Below are 20808 nucleotides of genomic sequence, written 5' to 3' on the forward strand. Positions count from 1 at the left end.
TGATGAAGGAGAATAATTTACTAGTATTGGAAAGTACAAACAGACCAACAGACGTTTAATAAACTTGGTCTTTGTAGGACAAAAGATTCTTCAGAAACTACCCAGTTAAAAGAGTAACTTACCATGATATTTAATTTTTTTTTTTAATCTCCACAGTGTGAAGGATGTCATTAAAATACAGCAACTGAAAAACAGTTCTCAATCTTGTTTCCGCTGCCAGATACGGGACAAATGTCCTTGCCCCTCCCATGTGTGATGTTCCTGGCAGGGTAGCTCTCCTCCATCCCTGTCTTTTCCACTCCTGAAAGCACACTGGAAGGCCAGCGAGAGGTGCTATTGTAAGAGTGACCCTGAATCCAGGCCAACATGCTCAGTCAGTCATACAGTTTGATGATCTATCATATTATCTCATGATGCCTCACCCCTGATCATGAGACACCTTTGTGTCAACACCATTTCTGAGGCTCCCTCATTAGCCCCTTGCCTTCATTCAGGGCCAAGATTCACATTTGTAGTTTTTGATATTTATTTATTAATACAACCAGTAGAAATAAGTTTTTAAAAATATTTATTATATTTGGTTCTAGAAATGATAGAAAATAAAAATTGGTACAGTTATGTCACAGACCCTTGGAAAGGTATAGTGATCCTCACACAAGAGAAAAGTTTTATGCAATGCCAGAAACGGAAATACCTAGGCTGTTGGTGACAAAGTTAATGCTGCTGATAGGAGGAGCCCTTGTACAAGTTTCAAGTTTTCTTCTCTGCTGTCATTTATTTTGGGGCAAATACCAGTCCAGTGGAAAGAGTTCTGAACATAAAAGGCACCTAGAGTAAAAGTTAGACCTTAACTAATCAAAATAGTTGCACATGTTTACATCAAGAAAAAAGGCCCTTTCAATGCAACTCTCCTGCAAGACAACAATATAAATGCAAAAGCTATTGCAACTAAAAAATCTACAAACACTTACCTGAACCTGATACATAAGCTAGATAACAACAATCACTTCTGTGTTTATAAATCCATAAATGTTTTGTCATTGTTTAAATAAGCATGAGTACTATATTTATATTCATAGGTGGGGGGGGGTGCTCTAATTATTTATTTTTAGTTAAGATGTTTTGTTGCATTTTCTCTTAAAATGCATTATTGTGTACTCTATTCATGGATGTGTTAAAAATTCCTGTTGTCCTTCAAGAATGTAGCAAAACCTAAAACTGCTACTTTAAACCAAAGTCCTTTTTAATTATTAGAAAGCCAGTAAAGCTGACATTTTACTCTGATTTAAGCACCTGAAATATATTCTGACCAAGTTATATTCTCTGAACTAGAATAAGGATCCTCAGGATTTATATATGTGTACAAATATTGCAAATAAAGCTAATAAAAACTTGAAAAAATACAAATAATCATTTACTACAAAGATCCAAAATCCACGTATGGGTCTGTGCTAAGGGAAACATGGACAGGAAGCCAGCAAACGCCTGTCTGCATTTTCTAGTCTGAGGCACAGGCCTCAGCGGAGCCAGGTGGTATTCAGCTGGGTCTGCTTCTTGATGCTGGTATCCATTTTTAGCACTTCGCGAATAGCCATGGTGGCATAGGTAGAAGGAGGAAGAGAGAAATCCATCTTCAGAGCTCTGTATTTGCCTTCTGCCAAGCAAGAAAGAAGAGAACAGTCAGAAAAGGAAGGCAGCTGCTGACCCACTGAGGCGAGTCCTAATCTCTATTCAAATAAAAGAACTGTGCTCCATTCCTCAGGCTTCTACCTCCTGCGGGACCTCAGAGAATGAGCTATGGAAGTAAAAGGTCTGAGAGTATTCAACCCAGCTGAATCGCCACGTTAATTCTACCTGGATCCATTATAATAAGGGCAGATGACAAAACAGCACAGGAGACAAAAGCATGCAAAGTCAAAAAAATAAAATTACACTACAGGGTGAGGACAAACAAAGGAATGGCAACAAGAATTTGACAATGAAAATACAAATTTAATGTTTTTGACTCTTCCTGGATTTTCATTCATCTTTGTGAACTCTTCATGGGGGTGAGGAGAAAATATTCAATCACCTAGAATCAAAACCTTCTCTAACAGCCATTCATTTTTAGTGGGATTTACTGTTTTAATCACTGACCGCCAACTAGAATCATGAAACTAAGATGCCAAAACACAAAATAGAAATCACAGAGCAAGGTGGGTGGGAGTGGTGATTCTAAGAGGGTTTTTAGAAAATATTTCAAAGTAGACACAGACCAGATGGCTGAGTAAACTTACCAGAAGCAAAAACTGGTGGTGGCTTCCCTTCTAGGTTGTCCACATCTGTGTTGAAGAGTGGAATTTTAGGATCATCATATGCAACCACTTCCCTTCAAAACATAAATAAAGGCAACTGTGAATGTGAACTTCCATAAAAGGTACTAGATTACTCATCATTTGTTTAGCAAGGAAAAATACATGGGTATACTGTAAATAAATAATTCTATGTGGAAATATCTAATAACGGAAGAGGCCCCAATTCTATATATAAGTATTGCCTTTATATTATTATATAGCAAGGTGACATAAAATGTTTCCCTAGGATGGAAATTCTTTCACATGTACTCGATAAGTAGTAAACTTCACTTTGTACAGATGCGACTGAAGGAGTCCCAGCGTTTATATCTTCTCCCCAGTGGCCATCACTGCAAACAACACTGTACTCAGGAGGGCCTGCGCTCTGGAGGCGAGAGGAAAGTCCAAGCCTGACACCCCTTTCCCACAATGCACAGAAGAGGAGGGAAGGGGCAATTTCCAGCAATGGGCAACCAGCTCAGGATTTAATTTTAAAATTATCAGATAAAGCTTTAGATAATACTAGCTTATTAAAGTTTTCCTTTTTCTTTTTTTTTTTAAGATTTTTTTTGGGGAATTGGGGAAGGGGAACAGCCAAGTTGTTGTCCTTCAATCTTAGTTGTGGAGGGTGCAGCTAGTTCAGCTCCAAGTCCAGTTGCCATCCGGCCGCCTGTCGGCAGCTCAAGGCAGCTCAGCTCAAGGTGCCGTATTTAATCTTACTGCGGGAGGACGTAGCCCACCATCCCATGCAGGAGTCGAACTGGAAACCTTGTTAGGAGCACATGCTCTCACCAGCTGAGCCATCCTGCCACCTGTTAGGAGCTCAGCAGCAGATCAGCTCGGGTGCAGCTCACTGGCCTATGTGGGAATCAAACCGGCGACTCTGTCGCTCAGAGCTCGTGCTCTTAACCAATTGAGTCACTCAGCGGACTATTAAAGTATTTTTAAATGGGTTACTACAAGTATCTTTTATCTCTAGAAACATATTAAAACCACCAAATCGGTGTTCGAAACTCATAGCTAATTCTGAGTAACGTAACTTGCTCAGGATAGCTCTGTAAGCAAATCTCGGTTTTTTCAGAAACAGGGAAAAAGTTCATTCTCTGCACATTTCTTCAATAATTTAGTAATGTCAATAAAATATAAACCAAGCCACTTTCAGTGTAAGCTTGCATGCATTCATTTACTGATAATTTGAAAAATACCAAAAGTAGCAGTAATAATAGTAGTAACAACTAACACTTATATGCCAGGTTGTAAGCACTGGGAAATATATGTGATACAAAAGCTTAAAATCTCACATAGTAATTCAGTTCTATTTCATTCTGGGCTATCACTCACCAGCTGACATTCTGAGGACGAATAACGATCTTGCGGTAGGCCCCTGATAAGGAATAATCTCTGATTTTGTGTCTCATGTTGTCAATATCAAGATTGTCTGCTGTGAGCATTTCTCTGTAGGCTTCACTAACTAATAAATATAAAACACAAAAAGTTAGTTGGAATGCAGCATGTCAGCAAGCTACCTGGCACTGGACTGGCTACAAGTAGAGTAACGTGTAAATTCAGTTGGATTGCCCTAACAAAATTAGCCTCTAATTTACAATCCTGCCAATTCTCTGGAATCAAAACGTAGTGACTTACTAACTCGGATTAGGTGTCTCCAGTTTATGTTTGGCCAACTTGTAAGTTATCTTTGCAGCAGCTACAATATCTGGGGTGTGAGGTTCCCAAGCCAGTTACAAAAGGCCATTTCATTAGAAGTCACTAATTACTATTTTTATACATGCTCGGAGAAGGAGAGGCCATATACAGAAGTCTCGAACTCTTTCTGGCAGAAGGTAGTTATACCTAAATGCATAAAAATAAAAGACCTGGGAAAACCATCTGGTTCACCCTGGCACCTGATGTAGATAGAATCTTTCTCCTAACTCCCAAGAGAGATGGTCCTCCCACCTGTGCGTGCACACTGCCATTTACTGGGAACTATTGGGTTGTCGGAAAAGTCATGGTGCATTTTTGCAACGAAAAACATAGAAAAAATACGTCATGACTTTTCCGACAAACCCAATACTTCATTTGTGAGCTATGCAATTAGAAAGTGCTTCCTGTTGCCAGCTGAAATCTTTCTTCTTGTAACTTCTGTTGGCTGCTTTGGAACACAGTAGATTACTGCCCTTTCCACATGAATTCATAAGTATTGGACCTCCAAGCCATAGCCTCCCTAGGCCAAACAATGGTTCCCTCAACTGTCCCTCCTCTGCCATTCCTGTATTCCTCACCAAACCCCTATCTGCCTCGGGGTAGCAGACTTATGTTTGACAGTAATTCCAGATACTTTGCATGTAGACTACTTATCAAACTGAGCCTTTTCTATTTGTACATTTGGTCTTTGAGCATAAATGTGAGAATTTATATTTAACCCTATTAAATGACCTCTGTGGTTCTTTTTAAATACTTATTTTTCACATAATTAATATTAGCTATTTTGGGTTACTCTATTTGCACAAATAATAAATGGGTTTCTTTATTCAAGTTATTCATAAAAAATGTTAGGTATACAAAGTCAAGGAAAGCCTCCCTCATGACACACTTACTAGGACAACAGGGATCCCTAAGTCGAGCTTTGCTGGACACCAAGTGTCCACATGTTATGAATCCACAGGTCTGAGCTACCACCCATCCAGGCTATGAGCCCCTGTCTTGGCCACAAGGTTTTCATGAGTGCCTTGTCAGAGGCTGTACTGAATTTATGTTTTAATTAGTATTAGCCCAAGTTTCTGAGAGGTGCAAGAAAGAAGAAAAGAATGTTTTATTTTTCTTTCTTGGAAAGAGGGCAAGCGTGGCTCTAAGCATCTCGGTGCCTTTCTTTTGGCTGGTTCCTGGTACTGGTCTCTCAATTTCCTCACTGTGCTGCCAGGCCAAGATGGGCAGACCACACCCCTCCCTCATCTACGTCTCTTCTGCGTTCTCCCCTCCTCTTCTCTCCTCCTGTTACCTCAATGAAATCAACCCCATATAAGCATTAGGAGCACAGCAACTCGATTAAATTAATCAACATGTAACTGACAAATTACTATTTCACTCTTTTATAAGTATTTGCATTATCAAAGTAGGGTGTTAATGCTAATCATTCTATAATTCGTAAAACTGCAAGTTATATAATATTGGTAAGCAAAATAATTCTGGTTTCTTGGGAGAAAAGATGTTTTGATAGGAAAACACCTCCCACAGCCCAGCCCTGGCCTAGAGTGAACTTCCAGGGTCAGCTTCACCAGGCTGGTCCCATGCTCAGAGCTGCTTTCTTTTTTAAATTTCTAATCGTTGAACAATAAAAGTTTCAATTCTGCCCCCCCTCCAATGGCATCCATTAAGGTAACAGAAGTAATTCTTAACAGGCTCTGGGGAATGGGAAACAATTCTAACTTTTCACTTTATACACTTTTGTGCTTGCTGACTTTTAAAACACAGCTAGCAGATATTATTTACATAGTTAAAAAAAAAAGGTTAAAAAATGTTTAAGAATTATCCAGTCATTTTCTCAACGACTCTTTCCAAATGCTTCTCATCCTTAATATGAACTAGTGAATTTCAGAAATTTAAATAATGCCAATAATGACAACACTAATAACAATAATACCAATAACACCACCACCACCATCTTGTTTCTTAATTTAAACTGTCCATCTGAATGCACCTCCTTCTCAAATCTGATGAATATAATATCAAAGTCCTAAAATTATATTTAAAATACTAATTTTTCCCCTGTCTCCACTGTTGGCTGCCAGTGGCTTAATTATGTTAAGACTTTGTTTTAACTATTTTCCCCATATAGAGAACTCACTTTTATGCTTTGGGTAGATAACATCAAAACCAGGCAAGGGCATTACAACATCATGGATGGAGTAATTATGAACATCTTCTTCCTCAATATAGGTGGCTGTGGCTACAAATTCACAAAAGAATGAAGAAAAATTAAGAAAATAGACAATAATTTCATGAGCTCAATCTTCTAAAGTTATATACATGTAAACAGTCAGAAGTGCAAGGTGGTACAGGTTCAGTGGCTCACGAAGCTTGAAGAAATTAAGTTGGAATATAGACCTTTCTGTCTTTTCTGTCCTACCCAAGAAAAAAAATCATTGACTTAGAAAAAGTAAAAAGTTAAAAAACATTTATTTCTCAGCTGCACCCTCATTTTATGGGAATCCTTGCTTTTAACAATCAGCTCCTTTTCTTTATTAAACAACACTATAAAATACTATTTAGAAGTACAACCAATGCCTCACCATAGTAACTAGCACTGCAGTGATAACACTGAGATCAGAGTTATAAAGTAATTGTATTTCTGAAAAGAAAACAATATCATGAAAAAAATACTATTTGGATCAACTATAATTATAAATATACCAGGCATGGTGCCAAAAAATATATCACATGACTTGTATTCATCTTTTGTTATCGGTATGTATTGAGTATTAAAATTTTAATACTGTTTTTCCTTTCTTAAAATGTGTATAAATTTTTTTTGGCACCCTGTGTGTGTGTGTGTGTGTGTGTGTGTGTGTGTGTGTGTTTGTGTGTGTATTTTCACAGGATGTAAAGTACAGCACAGGGGATACATATAGTCAATGATATTGTAACAGCTATATACAATGTCAGAGGGGTAGTAGACTTGTTGGAGTTATCACTTTGTGAGGGGTGTAAATGTCTACCTATTATGTTGCTCTGTACACCTGAAACTAATAAAAGAAATACTATTTGGAAAGCTATCACAAATGAATGCGTTTTGCTAAAAGAATGAACAATTAAAAAAACCAGTCTTATTTAGAGGATAAAATATGGTGGCTGACGGAACATTAAAATATACTGGATGTGATCAATAATGAATGAGGAAAAAATATTAAATCAGGAAGGATTGGGGGAGGGGGATTGTCACTTCGAGGGGTAAAAAGTATAACTATTGCACTGTGTTATACAGCTGAAACTAATTCTAAAAAATGTGTATTTCATAATAAAAAATAATTTAATAAAATATTAAATCAGGAAAAAAATAACTTAGATTTATCAGGCACACCTGCAGATGAGCAGGCTGTCTTCAGGTAGAAGAGGGCAGCCAGGAATGCCAGAAAAACACGGACTTTGGACACAGACAGACTTGATGCTGAATCCCAGTCTTTTCTTTTTTAACCAGCTGTAGAACCCTGGGCAAGTGACTGAACCTCACCTGAAGAACGGAGAGAATACTTTGCAGTAACACGTGAGCTTTAAGCCAGAAGTTGTGGGTGAAGGGTTTAGCATAGGACAGCACACAGTAATGGCGCAGCAGCAGATGGGGTCATATGCGCGTCAAGGAACATTTCCGGCACAGAGAGTGCACTAAATGTCCATCATCAGATCAAGACCCAAATGTGAAGTGAGCTCCAGTCTGGTGCTGACTTGAAGAAACTCTTTAAAACTGGCTGACAACAGCCGAGAGGCTCAAGTATGTCCAGAGTGCAATGAAGTATTTGGTAGACCCAGATTAAAGCTTGGAAAGGGATGTTAGGTACATCCGGTCCAAATCTTATTCCAGCTGAGAAAATGGAGTCAGGCCACTTACTCAAATCAATCATATTAGAGATATAGATCCAAACTAGTCAGTGTGAGCTTACAAACTTACTAAACTAAGTCAGTCTTTCCATTTCAAACTTACTAGATCTCTGTCTTAACTAGTAGCCAGGCTGGATTTTAAGCACTGGACCCTAGTTTGGCTGAATAATGATGGCATTTGTCTTTTTACCTCCTTTGAGAACCAGGTCTCCTGGAACAGGTTTCAGTCCGTATTCTTCTATCCTCTTGCTCACCATGTTATTCCACACATAGCTTTGATAGCTATGAATATACATTAAGCGATTATTTCTTGGTATCTGGAGGGAAGGGGAAAAAACAGCAAGAAAAAAAAATATATACCCGAAATATAAAAGTACTGTACTTTTCAAAACACCTTATTTAGTGGTGACCCTAATATAAGAAACTCACACCTTACATCTCTCATTTTTCTAATAGTCTATAGAAACGGTGACTGATATGCAGCAACCAATTTTAGAGATGAAACCCCTCACACTAAAGCGTTTTCAATCTGCTGCAGCTGCAGCAGTTCCCTTTTGCATCCACAGTGCAATCATTCATGCAGACAAAGCAAATGCTACAGAATTTATACCCTCAATCAATGACACAGGCTTCAAACTCCCAAAATTTACACTTCGATTATAGACCTAACAGTGCTTCCTCCCCCATAATTTTATGGAAAGAGAAAACCTGGATTGAACTGACAACTAATTTCATGAAGAATCCTGCTTTTTTGGGTACATCCTAGGTAGTAAATAAGACGTAAGTTTAAGAGTTAAACTTTAGTCTACTCTGGATCACACATATCCAAATACTAGTACAGGCTACACAAGAGTGGGTATCACCTGGTACCACCATCACGCAACCACTCAGACCGCTTACTGTGCAAACCTCTTACTGAGGCAGGTTACAGTTCTGATGCTGGAGAATCATCAGGAAATGAACTCGATGATGGATTCTGAGTTTTTCAAATACCAAGAAGTTCACTGAAATTACATTTCCTTGTAGATACTGTTTTCCACATTAACGCTTTTCTCATTCCCTCAGTGTTGATTATGCTGACATTGCAAGCACCCATCACCAACCCCCATCACCATTCAGAGTCTGAACAAGGATCACCCCTCAGAGACCACCCAAAGGATCCTTCTTTACCTTTTTGCTCTTTCCAAATTTAGTAAATATTTAACGGTAAACTTTAAAAAACATTAAACCACCTCGAGTCATTTGCCTGACTTCACAAATCGCACTCACTATGCCAAATGCAGAGACTATATTCTTCATTCCATATTTTGAAAGTCCTCGAAGCAGCTGCCCTTCCACACACCTTTTGACAGGTAGTTTTCTGAGGGCAGCAGCTGGGTCTTTGGTCTTCGCCCATTCTTCCCTGCATTTTACCAAGTACCCCTTTTCGGCTGGGAGGCAAAAAAAAAAAAAAAAAAGCCATGATTAAACAATTTATCCAATAGACAGATTTCCATAACTTATTAATAAAATGCTTCATTAGAGAACACAAATTACAAAATGTTACTTGTAATATAGGTACTCTGAAAAGCTTCTGCTCATCTGAGAACCACCATCATGAGGAAGTGAAAAGATGGGAAATGCAGAAAGTTTACAGAACTAGATGGTTTTATCAATGTACTACCACCCCAGGATTTAAAGCTGGTCACTGTTCGTTATCACAGGTGATTCAACATACGACAGTTGTCAAATTTAATGGGTGACTTCCTTTAAAATTAGATAATTTTATCTCCTTTTAATTTGCAAATGAATAATTACCCAAAGTAGGCATAATCATTTTATAATGTGCAAATTAGTACTTAAATCCTTTTTCAAGTAGTATGATTTTGGAGACACTTTCTGGAAAGTTTTTAATGAACTCTTCAAACTAAAGATCCTCAGCATGGTATTGCCAAGTTTTTATATTCTATTACACTATGCTTATCAATGTTTGGATTCCTATGTGTTCAGAGATTTAGTGGCACATGGAAAAAGGGGAATGAATGTATTCATTTATGAATTAGTAAATTAGATGAGCCAAATAGCTAAAAACAGGATATAATTCATAAATCTTAAATATATACATAAACCTGTGAAAAAATAAACCATACTTTTTATTTTACTACAAATTTTTTTTATAATTCTGAATTAAATCCCCTAATTTTCACACATACTTTTATTTAAAGAAATTCTGTGAATACTTAGACAGGTATTCTATTTTTTTCATAACATGAATTTTATTCTCACCTCCAGAACGGGGTTTCAATATTAAATCCATGACTTCAGCCCAGGAGTTCTGTAGGATAGCTCTAAAATTAAAGAGCATTTATTTTACTTAATTTTGCATTAAGATAAATTTTATATGCCCAAATCTGTAGAGTCAACGAATCATATTAACTTTATATATTTTATTGAATTATAAGTTGAAAAACTAATATAATGATAAAGATTTCAAATTTAAATGCTAAAAGAACTTAAAAGAAAATTAAGAACTGTTTACTCATAACATTTAATATCATTTCAGTTTTAAAAATTTATAATAGTATAAATGCTATATGGTCATGCTTTAAGTTGTTATACATGGTATTACCTGTATAGATCAAAGTTAAGCCTTTATGTACCAAAACTTATTTGAAATTTCTCAAAAAAATTTCACCCCCATGTTAAAAAAACCTTCTTGCCTAGGCAAATAGATAAATACAATTTATCCTTTTCTATTATTCTTGCCAAAATGAAAAAATCTTCATTTTTGCTGATTACAAGTTATACATGCTTCTTAAAGATTAAACAGTACATAAGAAAGGTTGGTTGCCTGCTATCTAACCTCTCAGAACTTAAACAGTTAACACTTTAGAGTGTATTTTTCAAGAGTTTTTTTATGCATCTATAAGTGTATACAGTTTTTCCTTTAACTTTTATTATATTATTTTTTGCCATACAGAAGTTATACTTTGTGTATCATATCTGAAAATTTTTTTCTGGTAACATTTCTGGTCTTGGAGTCATACTTAGAAAGACCCTCCCTATCAAAAAAATATAGAAATCCCTCCTATTAATTTTTGTTTTTCTAGTTAATTAGGATTTTTATTTTCACATTTAAGTTAATCTTTATGGGGTATTTTTGTATATTGAATTGTATAAACTGCTGGTTAGTATCTACTGATGAGATCATATGGATTTTTAATCTAGCAGTACAATAAACAGCATTACATTAATAGATTTCTTATTGCTGACCATCCTTGCAGTCGTGGAACAAGCCGTGCGATATTGATCTTTAAATATACTCCTGGGTGGGGCCGGCCGAGTGGCGTGTTGGTTAAGAGCTGGCTTGGGACGCCAGAGGGCCCTGGTTTGGATCCCACATGTGAGGGCCAGTGACACTGCCCTCTACAGCTAAGATGCTGAACAACAGCTCGACCTGGAGCTGGTCTGCGTGAGTCGCCGGCGACGGCGTAGGCTGCAGCCCCTGGTGCAGTGGGTAGCCATGGGCCAGCATGAGCGGCCAGCAGCCACCATGAGTGGCCGTCCAGAAGCCGGGGACTGATCTGCCTCACCTGGGAAGAGCGCGATGATGCCAACTTGGGCCAGTGAAGCAACATCCTCCACAACTAACTAGACTGAAGAACAAAAGGATAGCAACTTGTCTATTCCCCTTCCCCCAATTCCCCAGCACTGTTCCCATCCCCCAATCCCCCAATAAAAATCTTTTTTTTTTTTTAAAGATTTTTATTGGGCAATTGGGGGGATGGGAACAGTGCTGGGGAATGGGGGAAAGGGGAACAGACAAGTTGCTGTCGTTTTTTTGTTCTTCAATCTAGTTGTGGAGGACGTTGCTTCACTGGCCCAAGTTGGCACCATCATTGCGCTCTTCTCTGGCGAGGCAGATCAGTCGCCGGCTTCTGGACGGCCGCTCACTGCGGCTGCTGGCCGCTCATGCTGGCTGCTGGCCACACACGGTAGCCCATGGCAATCCACTGCCACAGGGACTGCAGCCCACGCCGTCGCCGGCGACTCATGGCAGCCCAGCTCCAGGTTGAGCTGTTGTTCAGCATCTTAGCTGCAGAGGGCAGTGTCACTGGCCCTCATATGTGGGATCCGAACCGGGGCCCTCTGGCATCCCAAGCGAGTTCTTAACCATCGCGCCACTCGGCCGGCCCCCCAATAAAAATCTTAAAAAAATAAAAAATATATATACATACACACACACACACACACACACACACACACACACACTCACTCACTCCTGGGTGAAACATTTAGTTGGTTAGCTTTTCAGCAACACTTCCAAAAAGAGTATAGTACTAACCCAGGATTAGGCATTGGTTTCCCAGACATCATGGAAAAAGACTTCTATGCTCAAAAACCTTGTCATCTGCTAGCCACCTGATTTTGTAAATAGTTTTATGGAGAACAGCTGTGTTCACTCATTTACATATTGTGTATGGCTGCTTTTGCACTGTCATAGCACAGCTGAATACAGCAGGTCCTCAAATAACGTCGTTTTGTTCAATGCCAATTCGCTGTAATGTTGATGAGAAAAAAAAAACTGCTTGCTGGCTGGGGCCTCCGTCTGTGTGGGGCTGGCACATTCTCCCCACATCTGGGTGGGTTTTCTCTGGGTCTTCCAGTTTCCTCCTACATCCCAAAGATGTACTCGTGGGTTACCTGGCGTGTCTATATTGGCCCAGAATGAGTGAATGTGGGGGTGTTTGTGGTACACCCTGTTATGGGAGGATGTCGTCTCCTGGGTGGGTGCCAGGAGAGGTTCTAGCCAGCCGTGACCCTAACATGAAATAAGTGGGATGGAAAAATCACCTGGCTTTTTATTCATCTTTCTTGTATGTATAGCTCACAATGATTTCAATGTTTACTATTAGAAGTGTTTGGGGCCTTTATTTAGAAGTTTGGTGATATTTTGCCGTAAGAACTTAAGTCATTTATATCAATTAGCCTTTGGTCAAACAGGTGTCTTTGTACATTGTTTCGCTTAGAGTCACAGTTTCTAAGAACCTATCAACAAAGTTATGTGAGGTCTTACTGTAGCTGCTACAAACACTTTATGGCCCACAAAGCCTATATTTACAATCTGGTCCTTTACAGAAAAAGATTGCCAACACCTGGTGTAATATATTAAAAAGTTTAACTATAAGACTTCTCAACATCTTTAAGAAGCTACTGTTTATGGGAAGGTTTGGTACACATTGCCTTATAAAATATGTATATGTTTGATTTACAATGGCCATTCTATCTGGCCCACTCGTAAAGCTGTTTTCTACTTCTACATTACCTTTCCTTCTTCCACGATTTTTTTTTTGTGTGTAAAATACACATACATAACATTTATCATTTTGCCATTTTTAAATATACAGTTCTACGGTATCAAATATATGGACAGCAAAAAATACACTGTTGTGTAGTCATCAGGACCATCTGCCTCCAGAATGGTTTGCTTTTCCGCAACTGAAACGCTGTACACATCAAACAAAAACTCCCCAATTCCTCCCACCCCCAGCTACTGGCAACCACCACTCTATTTTGTCTATGAATTTGATGACTGTAGGAACCTCATATAAAAGGAATTAGACAATATTTCTCTTTTTTTGACTGGCTTATTTCACTTAGCAAAAAATTCTTCAAGGTTTATTTTGTGTCAACATTTTCTTCCTTTTTACGGCTGAATAATATTCCATTTACCTATGTACCACGTTTTGTTTATCCATTCATCTGTTAATAGACACCTTTTGGGGGCCGGCCGAGTGGCGCGTTGGTAAGAGTTGTCTTGGGATGCCAGCTCTGAGCAGCAGGGCCCCGGTTCGGACCCCACATGAGGGCCAATGATGCTGCGCCCTCTACAGCTAATACGGCGAACAACAGCTCAACCTGGAGCTGGGCTGCCGTGAGTCGCCGGCGATGGCGTAGGCTGCAGCCCCTGCTGCAGTGGCTTCTGTGAGCTGCTGTCCAATGGCCAGCAAGTGACTGCCTCACCCGGGAAGAGCGCAATGATAATACCAACATGGGCCAGTGAAACGACATCCTCCACAACTAGACTGAAGAACAAAAGGACAGCAACTTGTCTGTTCCCCTTCCCTGATTACCCAGTGCTGTTCCCCTCCCCCAATTCCCCAGTAAAATCTTAAAAAAAAAAAAATAGACACCTTTTGGCTACTGTGACTAATGTTCTTATAAACACTGGTGTAAACAAAGGTTGATACAGCCTCCCCTTAAATACTCTGTCCCATAATAGAATTAGCATCTTCACTATCTTTATCAACATCCTCTAACCATTAGCAAGACTGAAAACATTACCTTTTATTATCTAATAATAGTGATTATTAGTTACTACAGTTTTCTCTTGGCAACAGTTTTTTCTCTGGTTAGTAGGTCTGGTTTAATTTTAAAATGCTGGTTTCCAGTTACTGAGCACTTACTATTTTCAAGGCATAGAAATAGGTGCTGCATAAACATCATCACATCATTTCATTAGCCTGTGAGGTTGGTATTAACATCTCCATTTACAGATGAGTAATCTGAGGCTCAGAACGATAGTCTAGCTTCACTGCCTGAGCAACACTGCCTTAAAGAGGTAGAGGAAATACTACATGATAGATTTTTACCATTTTAATGATACAAGTACAAATGCAACTTCATGTAGTCAGCTGCTGGACGTCAAGAAAATACCTCTATTCCCAGGACTAGCTGACCACCTAGTGAGCTCCGACAGGCCTCCCTAAGCCTAACTTTCAACTTCACTAAAACGAAGGGTTTGAAACACAAGAAAATAAACTAAATAATCTCAGATCACTTCCAATTCATAACCTCCACAATTCTAACTCCCATGTGAATAATTACCAAATGTAACACAGTCTCTGTGGAACAACAGTATAACAAGTAGGTTTATGAAACCCAAGTATGTCTGTATGTAAGTATTTTTGTTGTTGTTTAGCTTTCCCAAGTATTTATTGATGGGACTGCCACCCTAGGTTACCTTAGAGGGATTTCCTATTAACTAAAAGTGAATCACAGTTCTTATGAGAAATTTTACCTCACTAATTACATCCCAGAGTGCTTTCTTTCAAGGAGGGGAAAGGGCAGGTCCCAGTTTAATAAACTGGGAAGCGCTTGTTAACAGAGATTAGAAACTGCATCATTTCCATCAGGCTACTGTGGGTCTGAGTTAACTCTCATCAACTGCTTACTGTTGGGTCACTTACTGAGCCAAGGTTTACCTGTATGAAAGAAAATAAAGAGAATCCCCAAGTGGGCAATCAAGGGTGGGGGAAAAACTTACTTTTCAGGTTCTATTTTGAACTCTTATTTATTATTTGACCTTGTGCATGTATTCTCTTAAAACAGAACAAAAATTAGCAGGCTACAGATCAGGTAGTCATCCAAATAGACGAGATACCATTGGTTCATTTGGCCCAGATAGGAGGAAATCTAGAACTAATTAAAAACAATACCAACAAAACACCCTGCTTCTTCTTATGAGAGAGCTCTTTTAAACAAGAATTAAGAAATTAAATACAAACCTTCCAACTTGATATGTGGGGACGGCTGTAGTTCCAAATCTTTGCATTCCGTAGTAGTTAATAAATCCAATCTCCTTGAGAGAGTTCATGGCATGTTGTACTTGGTCATCAGTTCCTGTTATATTTCTTTGGAGGTCCAAATTATCCGAGGAAAGAGTTTACAAACACATTAAGGGGTGCACATCATAAATGATACGGCTTGGCTTCCATGCCTTCCCTTGTTCACTGCAGCTTTCTCTCTACCTCCTGAGAACTTGGCCATTTCTTTTTTTAAATTGTGGTAAAGTATACACAATATTAAGTTGACCATTTTAGCCATTTTTAAGCATGCAATATAGTGGCATTAAGTACATTTACAATCTTGTGTAACCTTCACCAAACTTTTTCATCTTCCCAAACTGAAACCACACCCATCAAATAATTCTCCATCCCCCCTCCACCTCCACCCCAGGTAACATCTCTTCTACTTTCTGTGTCTACAATTTGCCTATTCCAGGTATCACAAAAAAGTGTAATCATAAGAGTCTTTGTTTTTGACCACCACATTTAAGGAGATAACGTCTTTCCAAAGGTGGTGCTGAGTTTTTAGAGGGGTGGGGTGTTGGTACAAATACTACAGCAGTGTTTGCTCCCCTGATCCTATCAGGTCCCACTTGGCCTTCCCTTGCTGCCACGCCTGCTGGTACCAGCTCACCTGGATTAATAACTTTTTTGTACAGACTCAAGGTGACCCAGCAAGACCCCTGGTCTGCATTCCAGCCCACAGCTCTTTACCTGAGAACAACAGTGAAGTGATTCCCTTGAAGCTCTCCTAGTTTCAGAGGGCTTTTCTGATAGCTGAAATTCCCCAGCTTAAAGTTCATTAAGCACTTGTTCAAGTGGGCAAGTCTTTGTGCAGTTATTCTACAAAATACAATAAAAAAGGAGCAGAGAGAAGATCATGAAATACTGCCTGACTGAAACAGTCTAGGTCACGTTACTACACAAAATAGCACCTGACTACACAAAAAGCCGAACTATGAAGGTGGGAAAAGACAGATGTACGGCGGGGTGGGGTGGGAGGTGGGTGTACGTTCCATGTCCCTTTGGATCATTCCTTGGGCATAATGATACCTGGTCCTACTGGGATCATGCAACCTGGGCCATGTGTACATTCTTTTTTTTTTTTTTTTTTTTTAGCTGAGCCATCCCGCCACCTGTTGGCAGCTCACGGCTGCTCAGCTCGGGCTGACTCGAACCGCTGTTGCTCAGAGCTCAAACTCTTGAGCGATATGTATACATTCTTAAAGCCACATATATTTATATACTTCCTGATGAGGAATGGAAAAACATCTGCAGAATTTTCTACTTTTTGTGAGGGGCAATGAGAAAGGGGATAGAGCAAAGAGTAATCTCATACAACTATCAAGATTTTTAATAAACATTTAAAAAATAGTTTGTGTATCAGAAAAATATGACCTCACTACAGAAAACTAGGAACAATACAGAAAACCTCCGAGAAAACAATTCAGTTCCATCACCTGAAAAGAAAATCTGTTAACATCTAACTTTGAATTTCCTCCCATTCTTTTTTCTTAAACACATTAAAGATACATATACGAAGTGTGATCAAACAATACAGTGAATGTTTAAATTAAAAAAATGTATTACAGACGATGCATTGCCATTAATCCCCCTCAAAACACTCCCCTTCACTTCAAAAATGCTTATCCCATTGTTCTTGCCACTTTCTGAAGCAGTTCTGGAAGTCCTCTTTTGTGAGTGTCTTTAGTTGCACTGTCATGGCTGCCTCAATGTCCTCAATCATTTTGACTTTGGGGAAGAGCCAGAAGTCTCATGGTGCCAGATCCAGTGAATAAGGTGGATGAGGACACACTGAAATGTTTTTATTTGACAGAAGTTGCTGTGATGTGTGACACGAAGCATTGTCATGATGGAGGATGATTTACGGCACACTTTAAAACACACCTCTCAAATGTAGCTCACATCTGACCGACTGCACTGAAAAGGTTGAAACTTGGGCCGGCCGAGTGGCTCAGTTGGTTAAGAGTTGACTTAAGAGCATGAGCTCTGAGCAACAGGGCTGCCGGTTCGATTCCCACATGAGCCAGTGAGGCTGCGCCCAAGCTGAGCTGTTGCCGAGCTGTTGCCAACAGGTGGCAGGATGGCTTGGCTGGTGTAACGAGATTGCCTGTTCGATGGTGGGCTACGCCCGCCCGCAACTAAGACTGAACTCAGCACCTTGAGCTGAGCTGCCACCCGGATGGCTCAGTGGATAGAGTGTGCGCTCTGAACAACAAGGCTGCTGGTTCGACTCTCGCATGGGATGGTGGCTTCACCCACAACTAAGATTGAATACAGCACCTTGAGCGTAGAGGCCACGAGCTGCCGCTGGACAGCCAGATGGCAACTGGAGCCCACCACAACAAAGATTAAAGAACAACTTGGCTGGTCCCCTTCCCCAATTCCCCAACACTGTTCCCCTCCCCTAATTCCCCAATAAAATCTTGGGAAAAAAAAGGTTTAAACTTGTCAACACACTGTTACTAAGGTTCATTGTGCCGCTTCCCATATTGAAGATCCCTGCCTTTCTGTTGGATGGCGCTGGGCAGCAGCATTCACCATAGTTTGTGATCACAACGGAAAGGCTCCGTCTCACACATCACTTCTGGTACAGCAGCTTCTGTCAAAACATTATGGTGTGTCCTCATCCACCTTATTCACTGGATCTGGCACCATGCGACTTCTGGCTCTTCCCCAAAGTCAAAATGTCCATCAAAGGTAAATGTCTTGAATCGATTTGGGACATGAAGGCAGCCACGACAGCACAACTAAAGCCACTCACGAAAGAGGACTTCCAGAACTGCTTCAGACAGTGGCAGGAATGATGTGATAAGTGTGTTCAAAGCAAGGAGGAGTATTTTGAGGGGGATTAATGGCAATGTGTTTTTTACTGTAATACATTTAAAAAAATTTAAACAGTCACTGTATTTTTTTATCACATCTTGTATGTTGTATATACAGAAAAGTACACAAATCATAAGTGTTCTGCTTGATGAAAGTGAACACAACCAGGTACTCAGCCCCCAGATCCACCTTTTTAAAAAACAAATCTTGTTACATTATAAATTGTTCGGCATCTTGTTTTTTTTCATTTAAAAATGCATATTTGAGATCTGCCTTGTCCATCCAGCACTTCGGAGGCTGCCTCATTCTTTGTACGATGGCTGCGGCTCTGCATGGATACTGACCCTTTATGTGACCAGTCCCCTTCAATGGACATTTAAATTGCTACCAACCTTTTGTATTATAAACAATTCTATAGCAAATATCCTTACACATAATTCTCTGTGCACCTATATAGGTGTATGTTTGGGATAAATCCCTAGATGTGGAAGGCATGGATTTTAAATTTTAACGCTGTTTTGCTCTCCAAAAAGGTTATATCAATTTACACTCACACCATGAATATTGGGTTGTCAGAAAAGTCATGATGTATTTTTTCTACGTTTTTTGTTGCAAAAATGCGTCATGACTTTTCCGACAACCCGATAGGTAAGCTCCTATGCCTCATCTTTGTGTCTCCTTACCCAGTGTATTATGAACGTTTTTGAGGCCTGCCAGTCTAAGTTAAAATATTTTTTTGTTTTTTACATGTGTGCTCCTTATTGTGAGTGAGGTTAGACATAACTTCACATGTTGACTGTGAACTGCCTGTTCATCCTGTTGCCGATTTTTCTATTGGATTGTTAATATTTTTTTCACTATTTTCATATATTAAGGAAATCTACCCTTTACCACCTATTTTATCTCCCATTTTGTAAATATGCTTTATTTATAGCATTTTACACTTTAGAAAATTTCTCAACTTTGTTAAAACAATTCAAAACTGGAGTAAATTGGTAACACTATAATGAACCACCTTATACTTTTCACTTAGATTTACCAGTTGCTAACCTTTTCCCAGGTTTACTTTATCCCTCTCTTTAGATATATCAACCACCATACATTACACATACACCCATACATACACATGCAAATGTAAAATCTACACATTTTACTGACCATCTGAGAGCTAGTTACAGACATTTGGGATACCTTACCCTAAGTGACTCCAGTGTGTGTCTCCTAAGAACAAGCAGTCTCCTGCTGAGCCACTGTGGTGACACTCAGGGAACCAAATGAATTCAACACTGCTCGTACGCAGCCCATATCCAAACTCACCCAATTACCCCAATAACACCCTTTAGATTTTCTAAAAGTTCCTTAAATTCAGGATCTAATCAAGGACCACATACTGCAGTTGTGATGTCTCCCATGAGCTAATACCTGGATCTGTCTAGCTTTCTGTTTTATGTAGATATCTGACTTGTAAAGAATTCGGGCCAACTGTTTTATACAATGCCTTTCCATTTGGGTTTGACTGTTTCCTCATACTGGACTCAGATAAACATTTTAGTAGGAATATTACTTAGCTGATGTGGTGGCCTTTTCAGTGTAGCACAGCTAAAGGTAACGGATTCAGTTTGTTCATCACTGCTGGTGATAAATCATTGGGTTAGGATGGTATTTGCTAGGTTTTTCCATGGTAAGGGCACCTTTCCCTCTTTTCCCTTTATTTTTAATGAGTAATCTGTGGGTGACATTTTAAAAATTGTGTGACTACCCTGTTGTTCCCCCCCAGTCTTTAATCCAGATGTTTGGGTACTCAAGGATAAATGCTGCCTGGTGCAAATATTACTGTGTGTAAAGGAGTGTGTTTCTGTATCGACCATCTCTCCTAAATTAGTTGGCATTCTTCTGTAAATAAGGACTATATATTAAAATTTTAAATTCAGGAATATTTTTTTTTAATAGCCCTGGGATCGAAATCATACTTAGAAAAGGGTATCCTAAATCCTAATCCTTAGTCAGAGATTTTTTTTTTTAATTACCCCAAGTAAGTCAAGTACTTTCACAGTTGATTCTTTTGTTTCCTTTGGGCTTACAGTAGTGACGTACATTTTACCACGTCTCATTTAAAGCAGTGTTTGGTCTCTGTGCATTCACTAAGACACTAATCTTCACTACTAGTCTTTGACAAGTTTACACTGGTTGCAGAGATAAATAAAACGACTTTGCGCACTATCGTTCCAGGGGCTTTGATTGGGACTTTTTGTTTCTTTCTCCTGAGTTAACTTCTGATGTCAAAAGTGTTTAGAAACCAAGAGCTGGTCTTGAGAAGATAAACAAAATTGACAAGCCCCTAGCTAGACTCATCAAAAGAAAAAGAGAGAGGGCTCACATTAGTAAAATCAGAAATGAAAGAGGCGAAGTAACAACAGACTCCACAGAAA

General features: G+C 39.2%; 1 protein-coding gene across 1 annotated transcript in view; it reads right to left on the reverse strand.

The window, feature by feature from the left end:
- Positions 1–551: 551 nt before the first annotated feature.
- The window catches only part of PUS7 (pseudouridine synthase 7), a 59856-nt gene continuing 39599 nt past the window's right edge, over positions 552–20808 (reverse strand). Inside the window, exons 9-17 of the mRNA XM_019660125.1 lie at positions 16247–16375; positions 15473–15598; positions 10191–10252; positions 9195–9355; positions 8116–8242; positions 6178–6279; positions 3675–3804; positions 2277–2368; positions 552–1654 (exon numbers count right to left, since the gene is read on the reverse strand). Of these exons, the coding sequence (XP_019515670.1) occupies positions 1518–1654; positions 2277–2368; positions 3675–3804; positions 6178–6279; positions 8116–8242; positions 9195–9355; positions 10191–10252; positions 15473–15598; positions 16247–16375 (1066 nt within the window). The 3' untranslated portion in view covers positions 552–1517. The remainder of the gene's footprint in view (positions 1655–2276; positions 2369–3674; positions 3805–6177; positions 6280–8115; positions 8243–9194; positions 9356–10190; positions 10253–15472; positions 15599–16246; positions 16376–20808) is intronic.

Source organism: Hipposideros armiger, unplaced genomic scaffold (genome assembly GCF_001890085.2).
Source record: "Hipposideros armiger isolate ML-2016 unplaced genomic scaffold, ASM189008v1 scaffold_312, whole genome shotgun sequence".
Taxonomy (NCBI): Eukaryota; Metazoa; Chordata; class Mammalia; order Chiroptera; family Hipposideridae; genus Hipposideros; species Hipposideros armiger.